Genomic DNA, 21759 nt, shown 5'->3' on the forward strand with positions numbered 1-21759 from the left:
GACACATCATCACACACGTCTTGAACATCGGCGATGATCTTGCTTTTACAGTCAATCCTATTGAGAAAGAAACAGATATGTTTAAGCTTGTCAAGTAAAAGAAGATACTTTTCCTTTGTTAAATGGAGTTTCAAATGAATGATTAAAGCTCATAATTGTTATGGCTTTTACTGGATGGCTGTGTATATGGCCAGAAATGGAGATACATCTCCTTTTATTCTATTATTCACAAACTCATTACGTTGACTAGAGTATTTCATCATCATAATCGTCATCATCAGTTCTTCCTATTTAGTAAAAATTTATGGCCCACGACTAAAATAACTGCCTATCCAACTTCAAAGAGTCTACGACTATCCCGGGATTCCTTTTGAGTGAAACAAGGGTCAAAGTTTCGGAAACACAGCTAATGGTGGTAGTACTTCCTGTTTGAAATGGAATAGTTGAAATCCTCAGAGAGGTGTGTGTGGAGCCCTGGCAATGAACAGCTATAGTCAGAAAGGCCTCAACATGTCTGAGTCTGATGAAGTTATCTGAGGAATGAGGGCTGACTTTGAGTAGAGGATGTTGGAGCAGTGGCTGTTAAAAAAAAGAGGTAATTTTTATGTTCAGATTAATAGTTTTTCGGGTGGACTCTGGTGAGACTGCGTCACTGTTAGTCAGGAGTTGGTTGTGGTGGTGATACCTGAAGGTTGTCTCTGGGGACAGCGTGTCCCAACATGCTGAGATGATGGGATAAAAAACATGTACTGCCGCAGCAGTAGATATAATATCTGGCTGTGTATGACTCACACCCTGAAGCTGCTTTATTTCTCTGGGGCCTTGAAACCTTGGTTTGCCAAAGTCATTCTCAAGCAAAATCATACGGACATAAATCAGCAGTGATGTCGCCCACGTCTGAGTAAACACTGGAACTATTCATGAGTTAGCACTGCAACAGTTTTACTCATCCACTCATGTTGGGAGTTGAAGGCAAGGCACACTGTGTCTTCAGAAGTGCACTTTTCCCATTTATACAAGCTGTGTTCAGACCCTGGAATGACTTCTGAAGCCATGATCTTGACATTTACAGTGGGGATGTCTTCCCATTAGTCACCGATGCTGTGGGGTTATTACAAAGTGTGAACACTATTATTTCATGGTGACTAAGTGATTGGCAACAGAGCTATTGTGGGTGGGTTACAGATATAGTGTGTGAATATATCATTTTAATTGATGTTATTTTCTTCAATGTCACATGTAATTATCATTAATTATATTGTGTGAAACATTAAGAAAATCAGTTGTTTCTTTCAAATTCTCTGAAAGAGATCTGCTTGCTTCTCACGTAATGAGAGTGCTCATGTATAGCTGTGGGAAATTAGTCAACGTCTGTAAATTACGACCTGAGGCCATTTTAAACTTGCAATTGAATAATGAACTTTGAACAATGCATGGAAAATTGTGCCATTGTTCATTAATCTTATTGTCTGTTTTAGTGAAAGTCTGTACAGTGACATTGTAAATCTAGTAGTTTCGTAGAGTCTTAAATCCCTATAGAGTGCCTTTTTCCCGGGGTGAAGCTGTGGGCTTAATCAGTTTCCTACCGTCTGTGTATATGTCTATTATGTAGGGATCATGACTTTTGGACTCAGGATCCCAAGACTAGATAACTGAGGAACCACCAAGCTAGGAGACAAGAAGCAACATCCATTCATTTTAGTCATTTGTTGATTGAATACCAAAATCAAACCTACGCTCTGGCTACGGCGCTGCAGAAATATTTGTGATGAATCAATTTACAGTCAATGACTTCCCACACAGCAGACAGAATTGGTGTTGAAACAGATCAAGACATTTGTGATAAGTCAAAGCAACCTGTACCACTCAGATACAGGACCATTGTGGGACCTTATCAGCTCCTGGATGACGATGAGGAAACCAGTCTGGTGGAAGAGATGGTTGTCTCCTGTAGCCAAAACATCTGAAACCTTTGGGTTAGAAGTAAAAGAATTAACTGAGGAGAAAGAAGCACAGCACTTTTCTTATTTTCAAAATGTTCCTAATCTTTATAATTTACAATGATTTAATGCGAATACATGTGGATTTGATACAGTATATTAGTCCTGGTTGTTTAGATTTGATCTTAACATTATAATGTGATGTCTTGGCCACTACCTTTTGAATACCTGATTAATTATTAAGTAGGTCTAAATTTGAATTAATCATTAAGGTTAATAATTAGAACTAAATCATTACTTCTAATGTTACGTAACATTTTCCATAGAAAAAAAAAGGTAATGAGTGGCTTCAGGGTTCTTGTGTAACACTGATTGTAATAGTCCATCAAGTGTGTTTGTCAGACATGACACAAACACAAAACGTCCTTCTTAGAATTGATGAATAACAAATTCCAGCTTCATTTAACCAAGCACACGTGCTACAGATTTAAAAAGGAATGTAAATTGTTAAACTGTTTACCAAGATGCAGCTTTAAACCGTCTTTTAATTGACTGCTTTGTTTATTTCTGTTGTAGTAAAAACAAAGGGCTTCACATGGACTCATCACAGAATATAAATACAAAAGCTAGACGGGATGATGGTGTTTTCCATTTGAATGGTATTTCGATCAGATCGGTTTTTCTTCTTTAATAGTAGGTTTCTGTTACATGTGTACACAAGATGTCAACATATTTCTGCACGCTAAATACACAAAGTGACATAAATGTGTACTTTATTCACTGGGCTAGAGCTTAAGTGGCACTAAAATGAAAACATCACTCTATTTTACATAAATGACACTTCGTAATGTTATTTTATAATTACATTATCACATACAGCTGCCTTCGAAAACGAGTTTTCATGCTTCAGTGAAGTTTCCCACAACCATCACTTTGCATTACCTACTGTATGGGTTGTATAGTATCTCAGAAAGTTTAGCTTAAATTAAAATCAATTCTTTATTTTGCCCTTAAACCGCAGTCCCTGGGCTCTTGTTTGTGCAATTCCTTGGGTTGTTAAGCAGACTTAACAGGCAGCTTTCAGCCCTGGTACTTTTCCTCTCTTCTGTGTTCAATGTGGGTATTTGGGATATAAAAGGACTTGCCCGCTTTGCCAGCTTCAGCCCATAAAAGGACAAGAGAACATGAAAGTGTTTATCGTTCCCCTCTAGCGTGTCACATTGGTGGCTGCAAAAGCGATGGAGGGGGTCCTTAATAAATACACATGCATGCATTCCTCACCCCCTGCAAGGTGAGGGCCACATAAACAGAAATGTGTCCAGTGGACTGTTTGTTCCACCGGGCGGACACCTGCATAATCCGCAGGACATTTGGCTGTAAACGTTATGAAAAACAGACAATTTCACCTCCAGATTACACAAACACCTACTACAACATGCACAGGCCTGCCTCCTGCTGCTGCTGCATGCCAGATTAATATGCTGTACACAGACTGGTGACCCCTCCACTCCCAATCCCGGCCCACCATCTCTGAAGCACATTCTCTGAGAAACAAATTCCTCACAAAGAAACATAACAGTGCAACGATGGCTGAGGGGGCCCCTCTGGTTACAGCAGAGTGGGAGGAGGCGCGGAATGAAAGAGGACAGAGTATGGAGCAGTGAAAGAAGGAGGGAGAGGCACAGAACAGAGAAAGAGGGGGTGTCAAAAAGGAGGAGCTGGTGGAGAGAGTCCGAAGGAGACCGTTAAAAACAGAAAGAAGTGAAGAGTGAGCACATGTGAGAGCAGACGGAGCAGGAACAAGAGAGAAAAACCACCAAGATCCAACAGGTAGAGTAAACAACAATTCAGCAGCATTTTTAAGTGCCCATTCACTGTCACACTCTGATGTGTGACAGTGAAAGGAATTCTCTGATTTATTCAGAGGCCTGTCTATTTGATTTGATTTGTTACAGTTATGTTAGCTGAAAGTTCCCACACAGCTTGTTTCACTTGCTGCCAGGAAGTGGTTGGAAGTGCTGACTGGGTCATGTCAGTGGTTGTATTTCATCCTATTCCAGGGCTCAATATTTATTTATCTAAAATTGATTTCAAGATGGAACCAGAGACATTGCTAATGTTACAATATACACAAACATAGGTTCTTGTTTAAAATGTGTCCAAGTGACTTGAATTTGGAAGAAAGATAAAACGTTGTCTCGCCCTTATTGGCAATTTTTGTTTTGTTTGTTTTTTGTAATTTATTAAAGAGACTAAAAAGATCATTTACAAAAGAACATTAAGTGAGGGATAGGAGAGAGGCAGCATCAACCTAAAAATCAAAAAATGACCAAAATTTAATATGATCTAAACGTCTTTTTTGTTAGAGACTTGCAGCTAACCAAATCATTTGCCTGTGGTGAAGAACCCATGGCTTGACATGTCTGTCACAAGCTATTCTCATCATTTGTCATATCTATTAACAGGAATGATGTCACTGTGCACAACCATTGTTGGGCTTCTTCTTTTTCTGATCGTCTCACCACTCCTCCACTCTCAACTCTACATCCATGCTGCTTCAACCTCCTCTCCCATCACTCGACACCGAATCATTTTCATGACTAGCTTGGACTCTGATGACGACTACGGTGATGATTACCGGGATGAGGACAAACCAACTACTGACATAGTGTCCGCTAAGAGGATAACTGTTGTCCACACTCAGCCATGCAAGTATAACCCCTGCTTGGAGAACCAGGAGCCCTGCAACAAGCTGGCACAACAGACTGGATGTCTCTGCCCTGGGTTCAGTGGAGCTGATGTGCCTCCTCTTCCTCCACGCCTTCAAACACTTCTGCCAGTTAGTCATGGAGAGAATAGAGGAAAAATAGAGGTGAAATGGTGCGCTCCACCTTCTTTTGTGTCCCACTACAGAGTGACGATGGAGGGGAATAATGGTGATGCCTTGCAGTTCAAAAGTGCACTTCGACAGGGTTTTATAGGATCTTTGGAAGTTGGGACCAGGGTGTGTGTGGAGGCTGTGAACGGTGCAGGAAACAGCGCCTTTTCGGAAGTTTCCTGTCAGCGTTATGATCCACCAAATTCTTCTGAGCATAATTTGCTGGGTTGGATATTAGGTGGTGGTGTGGTACTTCTTCTCCTTATAGTTGTGACATCAGTCATCCTGTGGAAGAAAAAAGGGTGCGGCAGGGCAAAGAGAGACTCCACTGACGGACTTGGGAACCCATCTTATAGCACAGAAGGAACTCTGTAATCCACACATGCAGTAAGGACTACAGTCCTTCCGGTTTTCACTGACCACAACTGTATAGTTATGGGATGGTGAAATGATTCATTATAGAATCATAATAAAAAAAAGTTTACTCTCCTGTTTGAGGAAGAGATGTGTAAATATCACTGTAGGTTCTTAAGTGGTACAACAATAATGGCAAAAGTGTACTTTTTGTACTGTAACGAAGGGTTTTTTTGCTGGCAAATTAACCTCTGTAGGTTTGATGTAGAAATTTTTTGTAATACTTTTAGGATACAATGTTGCTACTAAATGAAACATGTTGTGTAAAACTAAATATTATTTTAATAAAAAAATCTTAAATCTTACAAAATTCTTCATTTTCAAGATTTAAGTAGTAATCTTTTGGTTAAGTGAAATCACAAAACCTACACATTATTCTGCATGTATTAATTGGGGATGAATTTGAAAAAAAGGTCTCATTTTAATTTCCGCTAAAGTAAGTCGAGAACGTGTATGAATACTTGGTATGTATGGAAGCATTGTTGTCCTTCACAGCAGAAACATACAGTATAACTTTCATTCTTCGTTTTTCGATCTTCCTGACATTTATTTTGAAAATCGCACAAACTCCGGAAGCTCATTCCCCTTTTAAGTGAGGAAGTGAATTGCCCCTATTGCAGCAGGATGGCGAACGCAGGTTAGTTCTTTTCTCTCTCTTCTCCTTCCCTAAGTTAGACATTTTATAAACGTTCTACTGTCTAACATACTAATGTCTGTTTAGTTAAATATTCTGTAAATATAACACAAGTCGAGAGCCTTAATAAAATTGTCTGTAAAAGTTAAGTCACACTTTATTATGCTTAACAATGACGATAATAGTGTGTTGTCAGGCTGATTTTAATATGCAGCCGTAACGTCTACGAATTGGTAACAATCACACCGGAAATATATTATTTCATTTTAAAACAATCCTAAGCACCTTCTCGACAACACGCACTATTAATACAACATTCACGGTGACTCGGCAGGTAACAAGAGGCTCCTCCTCCTCCCTCTTTAAGAAAGAAACTGGTTTCTAGGGCATCAGACAACGAACAGCATCTTAATCGAATTGGACGAGGTGTTGTGCCTGTTGTTGCACGTTCGCATTTATTATACATAATCCCTAATGTAACTTATAACATATGTGAAGGAAACATGAGAGTAAGATAGAGCCAGTTAAAAATAAATTAAATCAACAATGTATGTGAACTACATTGAACAATATGTCGAACAAATGCATTTTTTATCTTTACCTTCTAAGAATATACTATACTAAATGGTAACTGGTTAAAATTTTAGTAACAGGGAAATTCTCTCTCTTTTAGTGCTTAAACATTGTGTAGTAGGACTGCGTCTGTTCAGAAGGCAAACATGCGTGGTGGACGTGGCTTCATTCGTGCATACTGGACTAGCCGGTAAACAGTGAAGGCATGAATGTAAAATACTCTGTCAATGCATTATGTGTAGTTTGTCTGCAGATATTCATGTTGTTCTAAAATGAAGAAGAGCTGGCAACGCTCTGATAACATCTATAGCTGTCAGTGATGACACTTGCTGCTTTTGTTGCATGTAAACCTACTTCCCTGGCTTTAAACCTCACGTATTAATTGCAAAGGCACCAGACTTTCTGTGCTTTAATTGACTTGTTTTTATATTGATATGCTCTACAATTTCTTGTTTAAATTATTGTTTCAGCTGTGCAAGACATATTTTTACTATATGTATGCAATTTTATAAATAAAAAGTAAAGTAAAAGTAAATAATAACAACAAGAAATTGTTTTTTTCATTTTTTCATTAAAACTGCTTTGAGATTATTTTTTATTTGTCCACTTTGACTCATAAATAGCTTTCTTTTTGTGTGTGTATATATGTGTGTATATATATATTTAATATATATGTATGAAAAGCCCTCATATATATTTAATATATATGTATGAAAATTACAAGCCCTTTAAATTTATAATTCACCTAGACTTTTCAAAAGTTTTTGCATTAAAATCACATTCTTTTTCTATGTACTAAATTACCTAATAAGAACTAGATGTTCATAAACGTCACACTTAGCCTAACCTTATGGTTCACGTGGATGTTTTCTTGTGTTTCTTGTGTCAAAGTTGCACAACAGTTTTGGCGTATGTATTAACAATCACACACAAAGAGAAGATCATTGTTTATTCCTCTGTCGCCATCTTGTCAGTATTGTTATTTAAACAAAATAAATGTGGTTGTTTTTAGACAATCTAACAATAATGTCTTACTCCTAATCACCAGGGAACAAAGAAATCTCCTACAAGGATCTGAAAGCACTTCTGGAAAAGAGCAAGAATCTTGTCTTGGTTGATGTTCGGAGCCAAGAAGAAGTGGCCAAAGGATCCATTCCCGGATTCATTCATATCCCGGGTGAGCTTCTTTTACAATGAATATGCTTTTATAAGTTTTATTGTATTGTTTCTTTCAAAATGGTAAAATGTATTTTTTATTTCAATACAAACACTTCAACACAGTCAGACCCAATGTCTCTGGGTGAATTGTTGTTTATCCTTCACATAACAAAGTTTAAGTGTTTGATAAGCATCAGTGCACTCCAGTTATTTTTTACTAGTTGTTAATGTTTTGTTTGCAACATCTGTTTATTCTTCTTAAAATGTTTCTTCATTCCTATCTTTAATTCTTGTAGTCGCTACAGTCCAGGATGCTTTTAAAATGCAGCCAGAAGAATTCAAAGCCAAGTACGGAGTAACAAAACCATCATTAGACGCTCCAGAACTAGTGTTTTTCTGCCAAATGGGTAAACGAGGAGGAATGGCCACAGGCAAAGCCCATGACCTGGGATACATGAAGTAAATATATTCTTTAGTACTTTACAAGTACTTTATTACAAGTCTTTGATTATTGTCAAAAGTATTTGACATGTCTTCTACGCCTCTGTGTGTTTCAGTGCTCGTAATTATAGTGGAGGATACCAAGAATGGTCTGAGAAGGAAGGAAAATAATATCAGTTTACAGAAAGACCCATATACATTTATGTATAAATAATATATTTATTTATACAAGTGGTGTGGCAGCTGTATATGTTGGTATTGTATGTGGTGTTTTTCAGTCCATCACTACAATTAATACAAATAAAGTTGTGCTATTTAATCGATACTTGTTTTTATTTGTGTGTCATGGGAGGCACAGCTGGTTTATACATGTCAACCATCATGTCCACAAATGGGAAAAAATGAGTCATGCATAAATCCGTCTAAATATTGTGAAACCTGAACAAATTTACTGTGAATTGTTAAGAGATATTCAGTACACAAGTGCATAACAAGCTATTTAACAATATATAGATTAATTTGAGTCTAGGCAAACTAAAGCATCAGAGTAATTGTTGGTTTCTATGTAAAAACTAAAAGATTTTAGTAAATGTTTGTCATTTACTATAGAGTTTACTATAGAATTTTAGATAGAACTTAGTAAAAGAAATTTCTGATGGTTCCCTGGTTTTATAAGCCCATAAAGACATTGAAAAATTATAAGGTAATCATTTATCAAAACTAATTGCATTAATGCATAATTATGTTTCATTAAATAATAATAATTACACAGATTACCTATTTTGTATTTTTTTTTAGAAAATGTAAATGTGTTGTTTTTAGACACTTTCTTAGTTTGCTGCAATTGAATATACAGTAATGTGAAACTTGAAAAACTGTGATAATTATTTTGTAAATATTTTTCATTAAATTGTAATGTGTCGATGATTTGCAATAATTACATTATTTAAAAATTACCCGTGTTCACTAACTTACGTGAATGCATCAGTAGTCACGTAAAGACGCGCTATAACGATATCTTTTTTTAATGGCTGCGTGAAACACTTTTGAACTATAATATTAGGATAAAATGGTCACTGAAATAAAACAGGTAAGGAATGGAAGTTGTGTTAGTATTTAACGCATTTTTGTTTTAAATCGCCCAACACATGCAAACAAATAAAGGTTTTATCTTGAGGTTTAAAGCTAACTTAGCATGAAAATAGCAACGTTAGCTTTGTCGTCGTCGTCGACTGTTTATTGTCACAGGTGCTGCGGCTGCTTATGCTCATGGCGAAGCAGAGACAGCAGCGGGTTGCAAAGACAGAAGCAGGAGGGGGAGGACTCCTGGTTCTTCTGTGGTCTGCGGAAAAAAATATCCCTCAGGGTTTGAACTGCACTGGTGAGTCTGAATTAATCACTACGCTCCCATTTGAGAAGTGACCCCAAGCTAGCAAATGAAGTATAATTCACCGCACTGTGCTTTAATTAAAATACCCTGAAACAATTCTGGTCATTGTTACTGTTGTTAGAACAAACAGTTGGAGTAAACTTAATTCTTTCTACCATCTTCAATGAATAGCTTGCTGAAAAGAATGCGATATATTACTATTTCAGAACTTAGTCACAGTTAGTGTGGTGGTGTAATTTTGTAAAATGTACAGTGAATTTTCTGACTAAAGTTAATTACCTATTTCTTAAGGTGCCCAAAAATGCAACCATCACCCCTAAAATAAATACGACAAAAACATCTTTTGCAAACCCACAGAAAATCATTTGAAATAAAAAATATACAAAGGTATTTAAATGTTTAATCAAACACTGGTGCTGGGTTTGAATTTGAGTTCATATCAGCATTTTATAGTTTGTCTAAGGTGATCACCATTGTTTTGCGTCTGTCACATTAGGATTCTCACAGCAGCTCTAGTCTGTTCTCTTCAACAGCTGAGCCATTTTTTTTCAATGAGTTCTGCTACAATAAATATGTATGACCTCACTTTTAGGAATCAGTATAAATATTTGCTCTAAGATGAGTAGTTGTTTTTCTCTTCTGTTTGTTTTTTGATATCGGAGGTGGTTTGATGACATCTGTATCAGAAATATGTATTAATTCTCAGCCTGCGAAATGTTGAAGTTAAAAACTATTGGTGGAAAACTCAAACGTTCACTAATTATAACAACATTTCTATTTATACACAGTGGCAGCTGCGGGTTCCTGGTGTAGAGGGATTCAAATGCGTCAATTCCAGAGTGGTATGCACACACATCTGTCACTTACACACATCTGTGGTGTGTGTGTACAACATGACCTCTTTTTACTGGACTAGCCTTCACAGATTTGAAGGACCGTGTATTTCCCCTTGCGTTCCTGTGTCCTGATCCTGACCCCGAGGAGCTGTTTGCGTTCACTGAGTTATATGGGTCCCTCAGAGTACTGTTGTCATTTCAGGTACTTAGAGCGGTCATCACATTCACTTCAACAAGTTATAATGTTTGGAATAATATCTTTACTGTTACTGACACACTCCATGTTGCATTAGTAATTGGATAAAAATTGATCTAAATGTCACTTTATCTTGCTTTTTCTGCTTTCAGATGAGAAACATAAGGCATTTTAGCCCAGAGTGTCAAACTCACATAGAGACACTTCTTAAAATATTCAGTTTGGTTAATGCAGGGGTATGAAAGTTTGTATTTTTCTTTCCACAAATGCTTCAAATGTGTATTATTAAATATTATTATTTATTTATTTTATTATTTCTTTACAGATTGAAATCTACCTTACATCCAAACTTAACCAGGAGACCGCCCATTCAGAATTCAGGTACAAATCATAATATATTTCTGTGTTGCCAAGTACATTTATATACAAGGAATTTAACCTGTTATATTGATGCAATCTAATAGAATTATATTAGAAAATATAAATTTATAAAAAAAATACATAAATTGCAGGACCAGTGGATAGGACACTACTGGACAATACTTTTCAATCTATATGTATTTATAAATGGCTAACATTAATGTTTAACTGGATTGTATGCTGGAAAGTGTCTGTTGTTGTTGTTCTGTGGAGTCTGAGTTGAAATCCTGCTGGATTTGCTGAATGCAAGATTCCAGAAAACAATGATAACTCTTTTTACTTATTATCTTATCCCTGAATTTCAAAATGTGAATTTGTGTCATGTGTAAAGTTAAAAAATACCACAGTACAAAATGTCGATACAAAATAAGTGAAAGCACATTTTTTTACAGTAGGTTAGATTTTACAAGTGCCTCGTAAATTTTTCGGCTTTAGGACTTGTTGCTGTCTTGGGTTCGGGAAATTGGCTGGTGGGAATAGTTTAATGATGTACAAATGTTTTGTTTACATTCATACAGAGCGAAGAACAAAAGTAAAGTAGAAAACTCGGGCAGAATTTCACTGATTTTGGATGTCACCAGCAATACACAGTCTGTGCATTTGTTTGTGTGTTTCTTGGAAAGCAATATCCTTTTACAAAACACATTTTTCTGTCTATGCTTAAACATGTCAAATGCATTGCTCTGTATTGACATTTTGTGCAGAACACCAATCCCTTTCCTTGTTTTCAAAGGGCTCCAAAGTGGGTGAAAAAAGAGTGCTGGTGTCAGGGAGGACACCCTGTCCTCGGAGACCCATTGTCACTCAGTATTCCACCACAAGTCATGGATGGGGGCCTGTACGGGGAGCTCAGCATTCAGCCTGTGACACTTCTCAGTCCCTGTATGCTGCAGTACCCTAATGTGGCAACCCAGCTCACTCACATACAAATATCCTTTTTCTAACCTCACAACCTGAACAACTCTTATACTTTAACCAGAACCTATAGGTACAGTTGTAGACAGTGGGTCTGGATTGTGTCTCTGTGTTTCCCCTGTTGATGTCTCAACACGACTGTCGGCATCAGTCTGGACTCTCTGAGTCTCAGTGTGAAAGCCATGATAAAAGCCAGCTGCTGTAAGTCTTGGACCTTGGTTCTGTGCTGAAAAGCTGTTGGTCTAACTGCTGATGTAGTTCAGTAGATGTGTTATATATTGAAAAGAACGAAGAAAGAAAAAGACAGAGGTATTTAAAAACAAACTGTTCATTTTCACATAGTCTCTCCAGGGAGACGTCAGGCTTTTTAGATGGAAAGTACCAGAAACTGTTGTATAACCCAGGAAATGTGAGTTGCAAGGATAAGCATTAGATTCCTAATTAAATTGCCTGGAAAGTAGAAAAAAAAGAGATACTTGGAGAAAATATTGTACTTCTTTGCTGTGATAAATACAGAAGTGGGAATTTGAAATCTTAAGTCTAACTTTGGTTTTTAAATATAAACAAATGCAGAAACTGACAGCTGCACCACATACAAATTGAGAAAGAGACAAAAAGAAACTGAAATAGATAGGACAAAGGCCAAGATAAACTTTATTCAAACGAGTTGGTCCTCATGCAGGATCTGAATAGAAGAGATTGTACTGGAATTCTAGAGACATAAGTTTCTTTCAAGATTTTTAATTGTTGTTTTCTAGACAGGTGTGTTGCTTTTACTGGCCTGTCTGTAGTCCAGATCAGTCTTCTGTTGAAATTGTCTTGGACCTAAAAAAAAAGACACCAGTGACCCGTTTTAATATAAGTAAAGGTTTTCATACTATACAGATGGCTAAATTTCCACTAATGTAACCGCAACAGTTATGTTGTTGCAATAAAATGTAATAACTGCAAAACATGTACCAGTAGAGAGAGCTTTTAAATAGGCATTGTTGGAGTTTCCATGTGCAATGTAGAGATTGTACCATCTAATGTGGGAAAGGATAATCGTATTTTGCCAACTTATCAACATTCCTAGCTTCACCTAGGGTCATAATTATCAGGTAATGACTAAAATACATGAGAACTTGTCACAACAAGAAGCCCTGGGGATGCTTGGTTTCACCAATTGGGAGGAGGCTGAAAAGCTCACACATGTGACAGGAAATCAGCGGTGCAACAACTGTTGCTTAATGTTAACTTAAATGAAGCTCGCTGTAGCATCTGGTTGTGATTAGTCCTCCTTGACTTCACGGGCCCAGGTTTTGGTTTACGGGCCCAGTAATGTTCCTGTCACAGGCCCCTCCACCTACCTCAAGAACCTTCCTGCCCATCTGGACTATAAAGATCTGGGTCTGCATAGGCTTCACTGCTCCTCTTTCAAAGGTTGACAAAAACCAATGATGAAAACCACACAACAGACCAGGGACAAAAACCAATGATGAAAACCACACAGACCAGGATGCGTTTTATTTATTTATTTATTTTTAACAAATCATTTTCCCCAGATATGTATAATTTAGGGAGGTTCATATTCCAGGACCTTTAATTATGTTTTGAAAAGCAAACTATACAAAATGCCATGAAATGAAGAAGATCCTTTTCACCACCTGCATCGTATTTAGAAGATGTGCACACATTCTGGCCTGGAGCTGCTTATAAAAATGTTAACAAATCAGAGCCTGTAATTTGAATTGGAGAAATAAAACAAGACCAAACAGAGGAAGTAGAGAGAAAGAATGCACACAGAGAACAACAACAAAAGCATTTAAGTTACAGTTGTTAAGAAAAAGCCTTTTTATTATGTGATTAAAAATTTTAATTCTTTCTGTAGATCTTCTCAATGGCGGTACTATGTATGAAGTTCAGCAAGAAAACGATGACAGAGAGTCAAGTCTTCCCACAATGCACCAGAGTCTACTGCTTCTACTCTTTCTGCAGTACAGTGACCCTTTTACCTCCGAGATGTCTGATGTCATGGGTTAGGAAAACTGCATCGTGTTGACTCACAACACTGCACGGTCATTGACCTCGCTTCATATGTTTCCTACAAAAGCATTTATTACTGTATTTATTCTTCTAAATCAGCCTCAACGTTTACTGTTATGTGTATGGCCCTTTGACAGCTGCAGAAGCACTGATAGAGCACCATCTGGAGGATATTTTGTGCAACAACAGTCAGGCTGTCACAGCAGCTCTGCAGGCTGAACTCGAGAACGCACTGAAGCCTCAAAATCAAAGAAAAAGGGCAAGTCTGGGTTACACACACAAACACACAACTACAATTATTTATGTATAATTTAATTGTGCAAATGTCAGAAAACGTTTTATTTATTTAACACAATTGTGTTTATGTAACAAAGTAGTTTACATTGTTTCTGTTCTTGTGCTCACGTGATGTGTGTGATGTGACAGAAACAGGAGAAGCTGTCTACAGCTTTGGATATAATTGTCAGTTCATCTGTCAATATTGTGAGCCGCAGCAGTAATTTGGACTTCAGGAATGCTTGTCTCAACAGAATAAAGGTGTGTTCATTTTTTAAAATCAAAATATGATTTAAACTATTTAATGGTGTTATCAATGTTAACATTTCATAATTTATAAAATACATGTGATAGTATTTACTAAGATAGTAACTAAAAATAGCAACAACAACAAACAAACAAAAACATTGACCCATGATACACATGTACAGATATACACACAGAACCTATGTGCTCTTTAGGTGCCTGACACTCACCAACTGTCGGCCACCCTCTGTGAAACTCTGAGGAGAGTGACATCATGGAAATTTACTCCCAGGAGCCAGTGCTACTCTGCTCCAGTGAGTGGGATATTAGTTCTCTGACACCAGCTCGTTCCTATAGCAGCATGTTTAGTGCCATTATCAAATACAACTTAATTTCCTTTACAGATAGATGAAAATCCTCAGGGTAATGAGTCTACCAGAGCAGAAATGTGACACCATCTGTATTTGCCTTTAAATAGATTTGTTCTCAGCCTCTGAAAGCAGTTTGCTTATGGAGTGAGTGGCAGTAAACTTTAACCTATCGTTGCAATACATTTTGAGTATGTTGAAGTAAATGAAAAACAATATTTCAGCTTTTTCTGAGTATGTTTATAATACATGCAGTGGTATATTTTGTTATTAAAAAATAATTTAAGTTTCAACTTGTATTAGTTTTCATTGTTAATTCCTCTGACTGCTATGTCTTCTTCCTCTCGTTCTGGTGATTTGATGAGTTGTATTTTCGAAAATTACGTCGGTATTTGGTGTTTTTTAAGTCGACTGATGTGCTAAAAAGTATGTTCCACTTATTGCCGTTGGATGGCAACAGCGGGCTTTGAGGCATTCTTCACTTCCGCTTGTTTATTTTGTCAGCCGTGACGTAGCTTCTGGCCGCCAACGTCGACTTCACTTTTTCGCGGTAAATGAATAGTGTTTCTATGCAGGAGTTGTTTAGAGCCTTGTCATCTTTTAAGGGAGAAGTTTAGAAGTAACTGCTGCATATAGGGGCAACGTAGTTGGAAAAATTGCGTTGTCGTTGTTATGAAACAACGGTAAAGCTTACCATAAGGCCGGCAGACATTTGTTCTAATTGTAAATATAGAAATAAAAAAACAAACAATGGCGACAGTGACCGCAGAGAGTCTGAAGTCAGAGCTGGACGTGTTTGGCATAACGTGCCTGGACGAGTCGGCCCTCGACAAAAGTAAGTACATTTCAGTTGCCGTTCTTGTATAACTAGGTAACTTTGACCATCTTAGCCAGACTGTTTGTCTTCATTTTCAAAATAGTAATTAGTCATAACGCTATCTGTTTACAACCGGAGTCCAGATTTGTTTAGTTGAACACAGAATTGCCGAGCTAAATAATTTATAAAAGGATAGGTAATCAATAACCAACTACACTAAGAGGAAGGTTTATTTGATGAAGATGTCCAGATTTATTAAATGATTAATCTTAACTGCAGCATTCTGGAGCCATTTCGTTTACTTTTATATGGGACAGCAAAAAGAAATTAGTAAATGGATTAATTAAAGTAATTTTTAAATATATAAACGCTGTTTCTATAGCTGTCTTTGCACCAGTTTGCAAACTTATTCCTTACCTAAGAAATAATAATAATAATATTAAATGTTAAATGTTAAATTAAATATTAAATATTCATATTAAATGTTTCACTTGTGGGGAAATTTAAATTCTATTCTAAATTAAAAATATTACACCGTTCAACACTTGTTAAAGATGATGATTAAAAACCTTTGTTAATACTTAATACTTCTTTCATCAGTGGTGGAGCAGTGCATTTGTAGCAGGTTAGGAGCAGACGACATGGTAAATGAGTGGGTCGCCTACAGCAGCACCAGAACTGGAATAAAGCTCAGCGTGGACACATTGGAACAGTTTGAACATGAGGTGACCTGCAGGGTTATGACTGTGTATGTTTGTTTTCCAAAATATTTCTGTCTTGTCTTCTCACATGCTGGTCTCGTATTACTGCAAAATCTGCAGGTGTTGAACAAGAAAAAGTCCAAAACATCGTTTAGAAAAGAAGACACTCTTAACAAAACAAGAGACATCCACTCACTGCAGGAGTTGTATCCTTTGCTCCAAGTTAATGAAAGAACTCTGTGGCACCACCTTCGACTTGTGCTTTCATTTCTTGACAGACCTTAACATAACTGTTTCAGAATTAAGGCTGAAGAAGAGGAGGACAATCTTCTAGACACTTACTCAACCCCAGGAAAGGTATAGTCTCTTTTTCTAAGATTAAAAGATGACAGTTTAGCTTCCTGATTGTTTAAAAAGTAAGGCTGAGTGAAACAGAAATTGTTAATGTTCTTCCTTACTCATTGTACTGTACTGTAACAGTGTTTGTGCTGGAAATGTGTACGCAGGGTTCTCAGAAACGAGCACTGACCACTCCTGAACACCCTCAATCAAAGAGGACCGCAGCTCGGCTGACCAGCCCTGGTCTGCTGCTGTCACCCGCCAACTTCTCTCCCAGGTATTTAGCAGTGCAGCTGATGGAAAATTTAAAAAATCCACACAAATGCATTGTGCAGTCTGGTTTTGACATGGGCGAATTGATGAGTAATGATCACACAATTTAATTCCCTAGTTCCTTATTTAGAATAGAAGCTATTTGTCTGGGAAGAGGTTATGTCATTTATATTAGTAGACAGTAGATTATTATATAGTTTTCTTTCATGTGAACAATCATATTTTGGTTCAACACCCATTGTTGGCCAGGATAAAAGCATTCAAACTTCCATTGTACATAACTTTCCTCATACTTAATGGCTATTTCTAAATACTCATAAATACTTTATGTATATTTTCCCACAATGTGGGGAGTTTATAACCTTCTAAGATGATGTGTGTCCACAGTTTGTTCAGTTGAAGATTTAAGCTTATTTATTTATAAGACCAAATTAATAATTACTTATATTAATTATACTAATATTACTAATTACTCTTTCTGTCTCTGCAGTGTAACTCCCTCACAGAAGTACGGCCAGCGAGGAGGGAAAGGGGAGGTGGTGACCACGTTCGGGGCTGTCCAGGGCACCCGCTGGGTGGGCAAGAGGGCTCCGGGTACCAGCGTCCCACTGGAGCTGCTGGAAGGTTCTGAAGAGACTCTCCAATGCAGCTACAAGTACATGTTCCAGCGGCTGCGAGATGTACGAAATGGTATGTGGTGGAGATTTTTTTCCATGGTGACCTGCTGTACAATTCAGATGATACTCTCAATTATTTTACCCCAAAATGATTTAAAAACAGAAGCAATGATTAAGTTCACTTAAATACTTAAATTATTTAAGAGTATCTTAAACATAAGAGAAGAGAAAGAGATAGATCGATTCCTTTTTTTGTCCAGAATTTTTCTAAATGTGTCCTGTTGAATTTGAAAATGAATTTATGTCCAGCCTTCAATTATTGTTATGATAAAAGGGATAAATGATCTGAGCTCCTAACAGGTACTTGTCTGTTATTCCCAGTGTTGACAGAGAAGATTGAAGAGTTGGGAGAGAGCCTCAAGTCTCACTTTACAATCGAAGAGTTTTCTCCAGTCTCTTTACCAGCACAGGTGTGTACTCCCACTTGTAGTCCACTGTAGAAGATACTAGAACAACAACATGCAATCTCACCTCACATGTTTTTAATCTGTGCTAAAGTTTTCCTTTCTACTGAGTAACTTTTTAAAAAAAAACATGTTTGTTATTTTTTTTCCCCAAGTATGAGCTTTTAACACCAACATTTCTTTATCATGTTCTCCCTGCTTAGTCAGTGCACTGGTAGTAAAGAACTACTTTATTTGTTGACATCCCATGTGGGCCACATGTGGAAGGCTCATGGTTCATTTCTGGCCTGTAGGCTAGGGGTTTGAGACCCCTGATTTAAAGTACATAAGTTAAATCAAGTAAAACTGTTTGTTTTAGTTAAGAGTAAGTATTTCATTGAATGTTTCCCCTGACCTTTCTGTTCTCTTCTCCTATAGGACACTATTACAGTGTTGGGTCAGGTGTGCTGTGACAGTAATGGGAAACTGAACGCTCAGTCCGTTCTGTTAGAGGCAGGACCAGAACAAGGTGGTCAACAAGTACCTGTAGATCTGTCAGAGCTTAAAGAGTACTCTCTGTTTCCTGGTCAGGTATGGCTTGTTTTTGGTGGGGTTTTTTTTATTTATTTTTGGACAGAAATCACACAATGGTGGGTTCTCCTTTGCCTGAGCACTGAGGTTAGTGTGCAGCAGGTTATATCACCACCAAGAACAACAGAGTAAGCCAAGGACCTGGATTAGAGAGTTGTCCAGTGTCTGACCGAGAACTCTGACAAAACAAACTCTTAGAACAAATAATTATTTTTATCTGTTTTCACTGTGTATATGAAATTGTGCTGTTGTTTAAACTTTTGTAACTTGTGTCTCCAGGTTGTGGTGATGGACGGAATGAACACAACAGGACGGAAACTAGTGGCCTCTAAAGTGCTTGAGGTCTGTAAAGAGTCAAGTGTTTTTCAGCCACATTTCCTCAGAACTGCTTTTTTAATAAGGTGATGGTTCCATTTTGTAAATGTTATCTCCATACATCATTGTATTTTAGGGAGTCCCTCTTCCTTTTTACACCCCTGAGATAAAAATGGAAATTGATGAAGGTAAGGAATGGTTCCTAGATGAACAGATGCTTCTTTCTGTTTCTCAGTTGTGCTTAAAAAACAACTTTTATACAATTGTAGAGCCAGTGAATGTACTCGTGGCCTGTGGGCCGTACACTACTTCTGACACCCTGGCTTTTGATCCTCTGCTGGACTTGATCGGTGTCATTAACAGGGATCAACCTGATGTCTGCCTGCTGGTAAAGAAACTATTATTCATATCTGTTTTCAGAGATACAAGGCCTTTTCTTAAGCTCAGTTTTACAAACTTTTTTTTTAGCTTGGCCCATTTGTTGATTCCAAACATGAACAAATTGAGGTAGGCTTCCCAGAGACCCTGATGAGAAAAGAAAATTCTAAAGATCCATGATCACCATTATTTACTCTTGTTAAAATGTGTGAGCATTTTTTTCCAACAGAAAGCTCAGGTGACTGAGACATTTGAGGCTATTTTTTCAAGATGTATTGAAAGCATTGTGGACGGTACAAAAAGGTATGTTCAATAACTGGCTTTAGTTTCATTACTGGCTTCACTGATGATACTTTAGAAGCTGATTTGCAGCTCAATGTTTCCTTCTGTGCAGTGTGGGATGTCGCCTGGTGTTTGTGCCCTCACAGAGAGACATCCACCATCACTTCATCTACCCACAGCCTCCATTCACACTACCAAAATTCAGCAGTGACCAGGCCAAGGTTAGACACATGCAGCCACCACTGTAGGGTTCTATATGGAAACAAAAAAATGTTTGTAACAGATGAGCGACTGTGAATCCATCGTCTCTTAATCATTACTTTCACCATAATACCCCACAGCGGATCACGCTGGTCCCCGACCCCTGCACCCTGCTGATTGATGGTGTGACCCTCGGCCTGACATCTACCGACATTCTGTTTCACATGGGCGCAGAGGAAATCAGTTGGTGAGCATCATGTTATTTTCATATTGTCAGTTCAATGACGGAGCTCAGTTCAGACATTTCAGTGGTTTACCGATACATCTTCAGGTTGGGTTTTAAGTAAATATGCAGTGAACTAGAAGAAAAGTGTTATGTGGGGGGTACAGCTCTGTGGGAAACGGGCTCACGTGCTGTCTGTGTGTGAGGACACCATGCAGGAAAATGTTTACAAATACTTTTATTTTCTTACCAATAACAGGAGAATATTAAACAAAATATATAACTATATTAAAAAGGAAACATAAACTTAAACCTTTCTTTATGGCAAACCTTTTTCTATATGGTAAACACAGCCAACTGGCCAGAAAGTAAGCAGAACTACACCAACAGCTCATTTTACTTGTAAACACTGTCTCCTCTTTTTAAGTTGTATACAAGTTGTCACTAAACTATTTCCATGTTTTACCATATTTAACATGTTTATGAATAAACATCTTAGCCACAAAGTGTAGCCTCCTCAGCACCATTAAACCTTTTTGTGTTTTTCTTTTTTTTTTAACTGCATGCTAAACCCAGTGAGTTCCATAATTTTAACCTTGGATTCCTGCATTAGCTTATTAAAGTATGTTTAAAACCAAGTGCAGAAGTTTTAAAGATGCAAAAATAGCATGTGTTATGAAACATCAAACTTCAGAATCGGTGCTGTCAGGTGTTTATTAACAAATAGAATCCAGTGTCTTTGTTTCCTGCTTAAATTTAATAATTTTTGTGTTGCAGTGGCACTGCATCAGACAGATTTTCTCGCATATTAAAACACATTCTGATCCAGAGAAGGTAAGAACATTGAGGAGAATTCACTTTTATTTATTTTATTTTTATTTTTTGGTTTTAATAACAAACTTCAACATTAACAACCTGTGTTTCTGTGTAAACGCTCAGTTACTACCCACTGTTCCCACCTGCGGAGGAGGTCAACATGGACTATGAGAAATTCCAGCAATTTGGTCAGATGCCCCTCACCCCAGACATACTCATCATTCCCTCAGAGCTGCGGTACTTTGTGAAGGTGTGCCCCTTATTTTTTCTTCAAATTTTTACATGTCCACGTTAACAGATTTTATTATACTTAGTATGTTTGTAAACATTTTTTTTAAACTCATCTCGCTGGTCCTCAGGATGTGGTTGGCTGTGTTTGCGTCAATCCTGGACGCCTCACTAAAGGTCATGTGGGCGGGACCTATGGCAGGCTGCTTATCCAACGCAGCGCTGTGTCAGACAATGGAAAGAGACAGAGCCCCTGTCTGGCTGCTCAGGTGGTGAAAATCTAGGGACTGACATTTTCACTGTTGTCAGAAATAACCAACATTAACTCAGAGCAGTTTGACCGCAGCTGCTTAAACTCCATCTTTCAGACCAAACTATATTTAGGTTGGAAAGGTGAGTTCATTCACTCAACGCCACTGTCTTTGGGTTGGATCACATACATTTAACATTTGTTGTTTTTTTTAAGCATGTGCACTCCTTGTTGCTTTAAGCAAAGAAGTAAAACTGTAAACAACAATCTCCTGCCCACTTTGGTAATAAAAGCAAAACATTCAGTCGTAGAAGTGATCAAACTCATCAGAGTCACTTTGATAAATGATGTTTGTTGGTGAGTCCCGCTCCAGTTGAAAACTCTCCACATTGTCACAAGGCACTGAAAAATAAACAAACTCCTTAACTTCATTAATTAGACGTGGACACATTTACAGCTATTGCTTCAAAAATTCAACTCCATTGAAGGGTCTTGCTATCTACTGTTTTCACATTTTATGGATATATTGTCAGTTTAATAAATAATACGTTACCTTTAGGTGTGTCCTCCAATTT

General features: G+C 37.5%; 4 protein-coding genes across 7 annotated transcripts; all 4 read left to right on the top strand.

The window, feature by feature from the left end:
* Positions 1-124: 124 nt before the first annotated feature.
* Positions 125-5274, top strand: LOC103390728 (LRRN4 C-terminal-like protein). The gene is made up of 2 exons (XM_008326687.3): positions 125-3770; positions 4406-5274. The coding sequence occupies exon 2, from the start codon at positions 4408-4410 to the stop codon at positions 5191-5193; it is 786 nt and encodes a 261-aa protein (XP_008324909.1). The 5' UTR covers positions 125-3770; positions 4406-4407; the 3' UTR covers positions 5194-5274.
* Positions 5275-5774: 500 nt separating this feature from the next.
* On the top strand, positions 5775-8358 carry tstd1 (thiosulfate sulfurtransferase like domain containing 1). Of its 2 annotated transcripts, XM_017039117.2 has the most exons (5): positions 5821-5869; positions 6540-6629; positions 7488-7616; positions 7894-8056; positions 8155-8357. In XM_017039117.2, exons 1-5 carry the CDS (start codon positions 5857-5859, stop codon positions 8207-8209), a joined length of 450 nt encoding a protein of 149 aa, XP_016894606.1. In that variant the 5' UTR covers positions 5821-5856; the 3' UTR covers positions 8210-8357. The 2 variants fall into 2 exon arrangements, with proteins under 2 accessions (XP_008324904.1, XP_016894606.1); XM_008326682.3 differs by lacking the exon at positions 6540-6629 and having other exon boundaries at positions 5775-5869; positions 8155-8358.
* Positions 8359-8501: 143 nt separating this feature from the next.
* Positions 8502-15438, top strand: top6bl (TOP6B like initiator of meiotic double strand breaks). Of its 3 annotated transcripts, none has more exons than XM_008326679.3 (14): positions 8502-9128; positions 9287-9419; positions 10217-10270; positions 10345-10466; positions 10613-10696; positions 10786-10841; positions 11399-11470; positions 11614-11809; positions 13094-13217; positions 13666-13812; positions 13958-14079; positions 14247-14357; positions 14558-14656; positions 14747-15438. In XM_008326679.3, exons 1-14 carry the CDS (start codon positions 9108-9110, stop codon positions 14792-14794), a joined length of 1389 nt encoding a protein of 462 aa, XP_008324901.1. In that variant the 5' UTR covers positions 8502-9107; the 3' UTR covers positions 14795-15438. The 3 variants fall into 3 exon arrangements, with proteins under 3 accessions (XP_008324901.1, XP_008324902.1, XP_008324903.1); XM_008326680.3 differs by having other exon boundaries at positions 14253-14357; XM_008326681.3 differs by lacking the exon at positions 11399-11470.
* On the top strand, positions 15238-21742 carry pola2 (polymerase (DNA directed), alpha 2). Its single transcript, XM_008326678.3, has 18 exons — positions 15238-15545; positions 16128-16252; positions 16349-16434; positions 16528-16585; positions 16735-16844; positions 17331-17530; positions 17839-17927; positions 18339-18491; positions 18771-18833; positions 18943-18994; positions 19076-19194; positions 19275-19313; positions 19414-19487; positions 19579-19687; positions 19808-19914; positions 20668-20724; positions 20830-20956; positions 21066-21742. The coding sequence occupies exons 1-18, from the start codon at positions 15461-15463 to the stop codon at positions 21216-21218; spliced, it is 1806 nt and encodes a 601-aa protein (XP_008324900.1). The 5' UTR covers positions 15238-15460; the 3' UTR covers positions 21219-21742.
* The last annotated feature ends 17 nt before the right edge of the window (positions 21743-21759 follow it).

The sequence above is a fragment of the Cynoglossus semilaevis genome, chromosome 15 (assembly GCF_000523025.1).
Source record: "Cynoglossus semilaevis isolate Cse_v1.0 chromosome 15, Cse_v1.0, whole genome shotgun sequence".
NCBI classification, from domain to species: domain Eukaryota; kingdom Metazoa; phylum Chordata; class Actinopteri; order Pleuronectiformes; family Cynoglossidae; genus Cynoglossus; species Cynoglossus semilaevis.

What these genes read in the sequence shown, in the direction of transcription:
- LOC103390728 (XM_008326687.3), top strand. Translation starts at nt 4,408, where the DNA reads ATGATGTCACTGTGCACAACCATTGTTGGGCTTCTTCTTTTTCTGATC.
- tstd1 (XM_017039117.2), top strand. An exon ending in CGGATTCATTCATATCCCGG is followed by an intron (nt 7,617 to 7,893) that starts GTGAGCTTCTTT and finishes TAATTCTTGTAG; the next exon opens with TCGCTACAGTCCAGGATGCT. An exon ending in CATGACCTGGGATACATGAA is followed by an intron (nt 8,057 to 8,154) that starts GTAAATATATTC and finishes TGTGTGTTTCAG; the next exon opens with TGCTCGTAATTATAGTGGAG.
- top6bl (XM_008326679.3), top strand. Translation starts at nt 9,108, where the DNA reads ATGGTCACTGAAATAAAACAG. An exon ending in TCAGGGTTTGAACTGCACTG is followed by an intron (nt 9,420 to 10,216) that starts GTGAGTCTGAAT and finishes ATTTATACACAG; the next exon opens with TGGCAGCTGCGGGTTCCTGG. An exon ending in GATGTCACCAGCAATACACA is followed by an intron (nt 11,471 to 11,613) that starts GTCTGTGCATTT and finishes TTGTTTTCAAAG; the next exon opens with GGCTCCAAAGTGGGTGAAAA.
- pola2 (XM_008326678.3), top strand. Translation starts at nt 15,461, where the DNA reads ATGGCGACAGTGACCGCAGAGAGTCTGAAGTCAGAGCTGGACGTGTTT. An exon ending in TGGAACAGTTTGAACATGAG is followed by an intron (nt 16,253 to 16,348) that starts GTGACCTGCAGG and finishes CAAAATCTGCAG; the next exon opens with GTGTTGAACAAGAAAAAGTC. An exon ending in CTTACTCAACCCCAGGAAAG is followed by an intron (nt 16,586 to 16,734) that starts GTATAGTCTCTT and finishes ATGTGTACGCAG; the next exon opens with GGTTCTCAGAAACGAGCACT.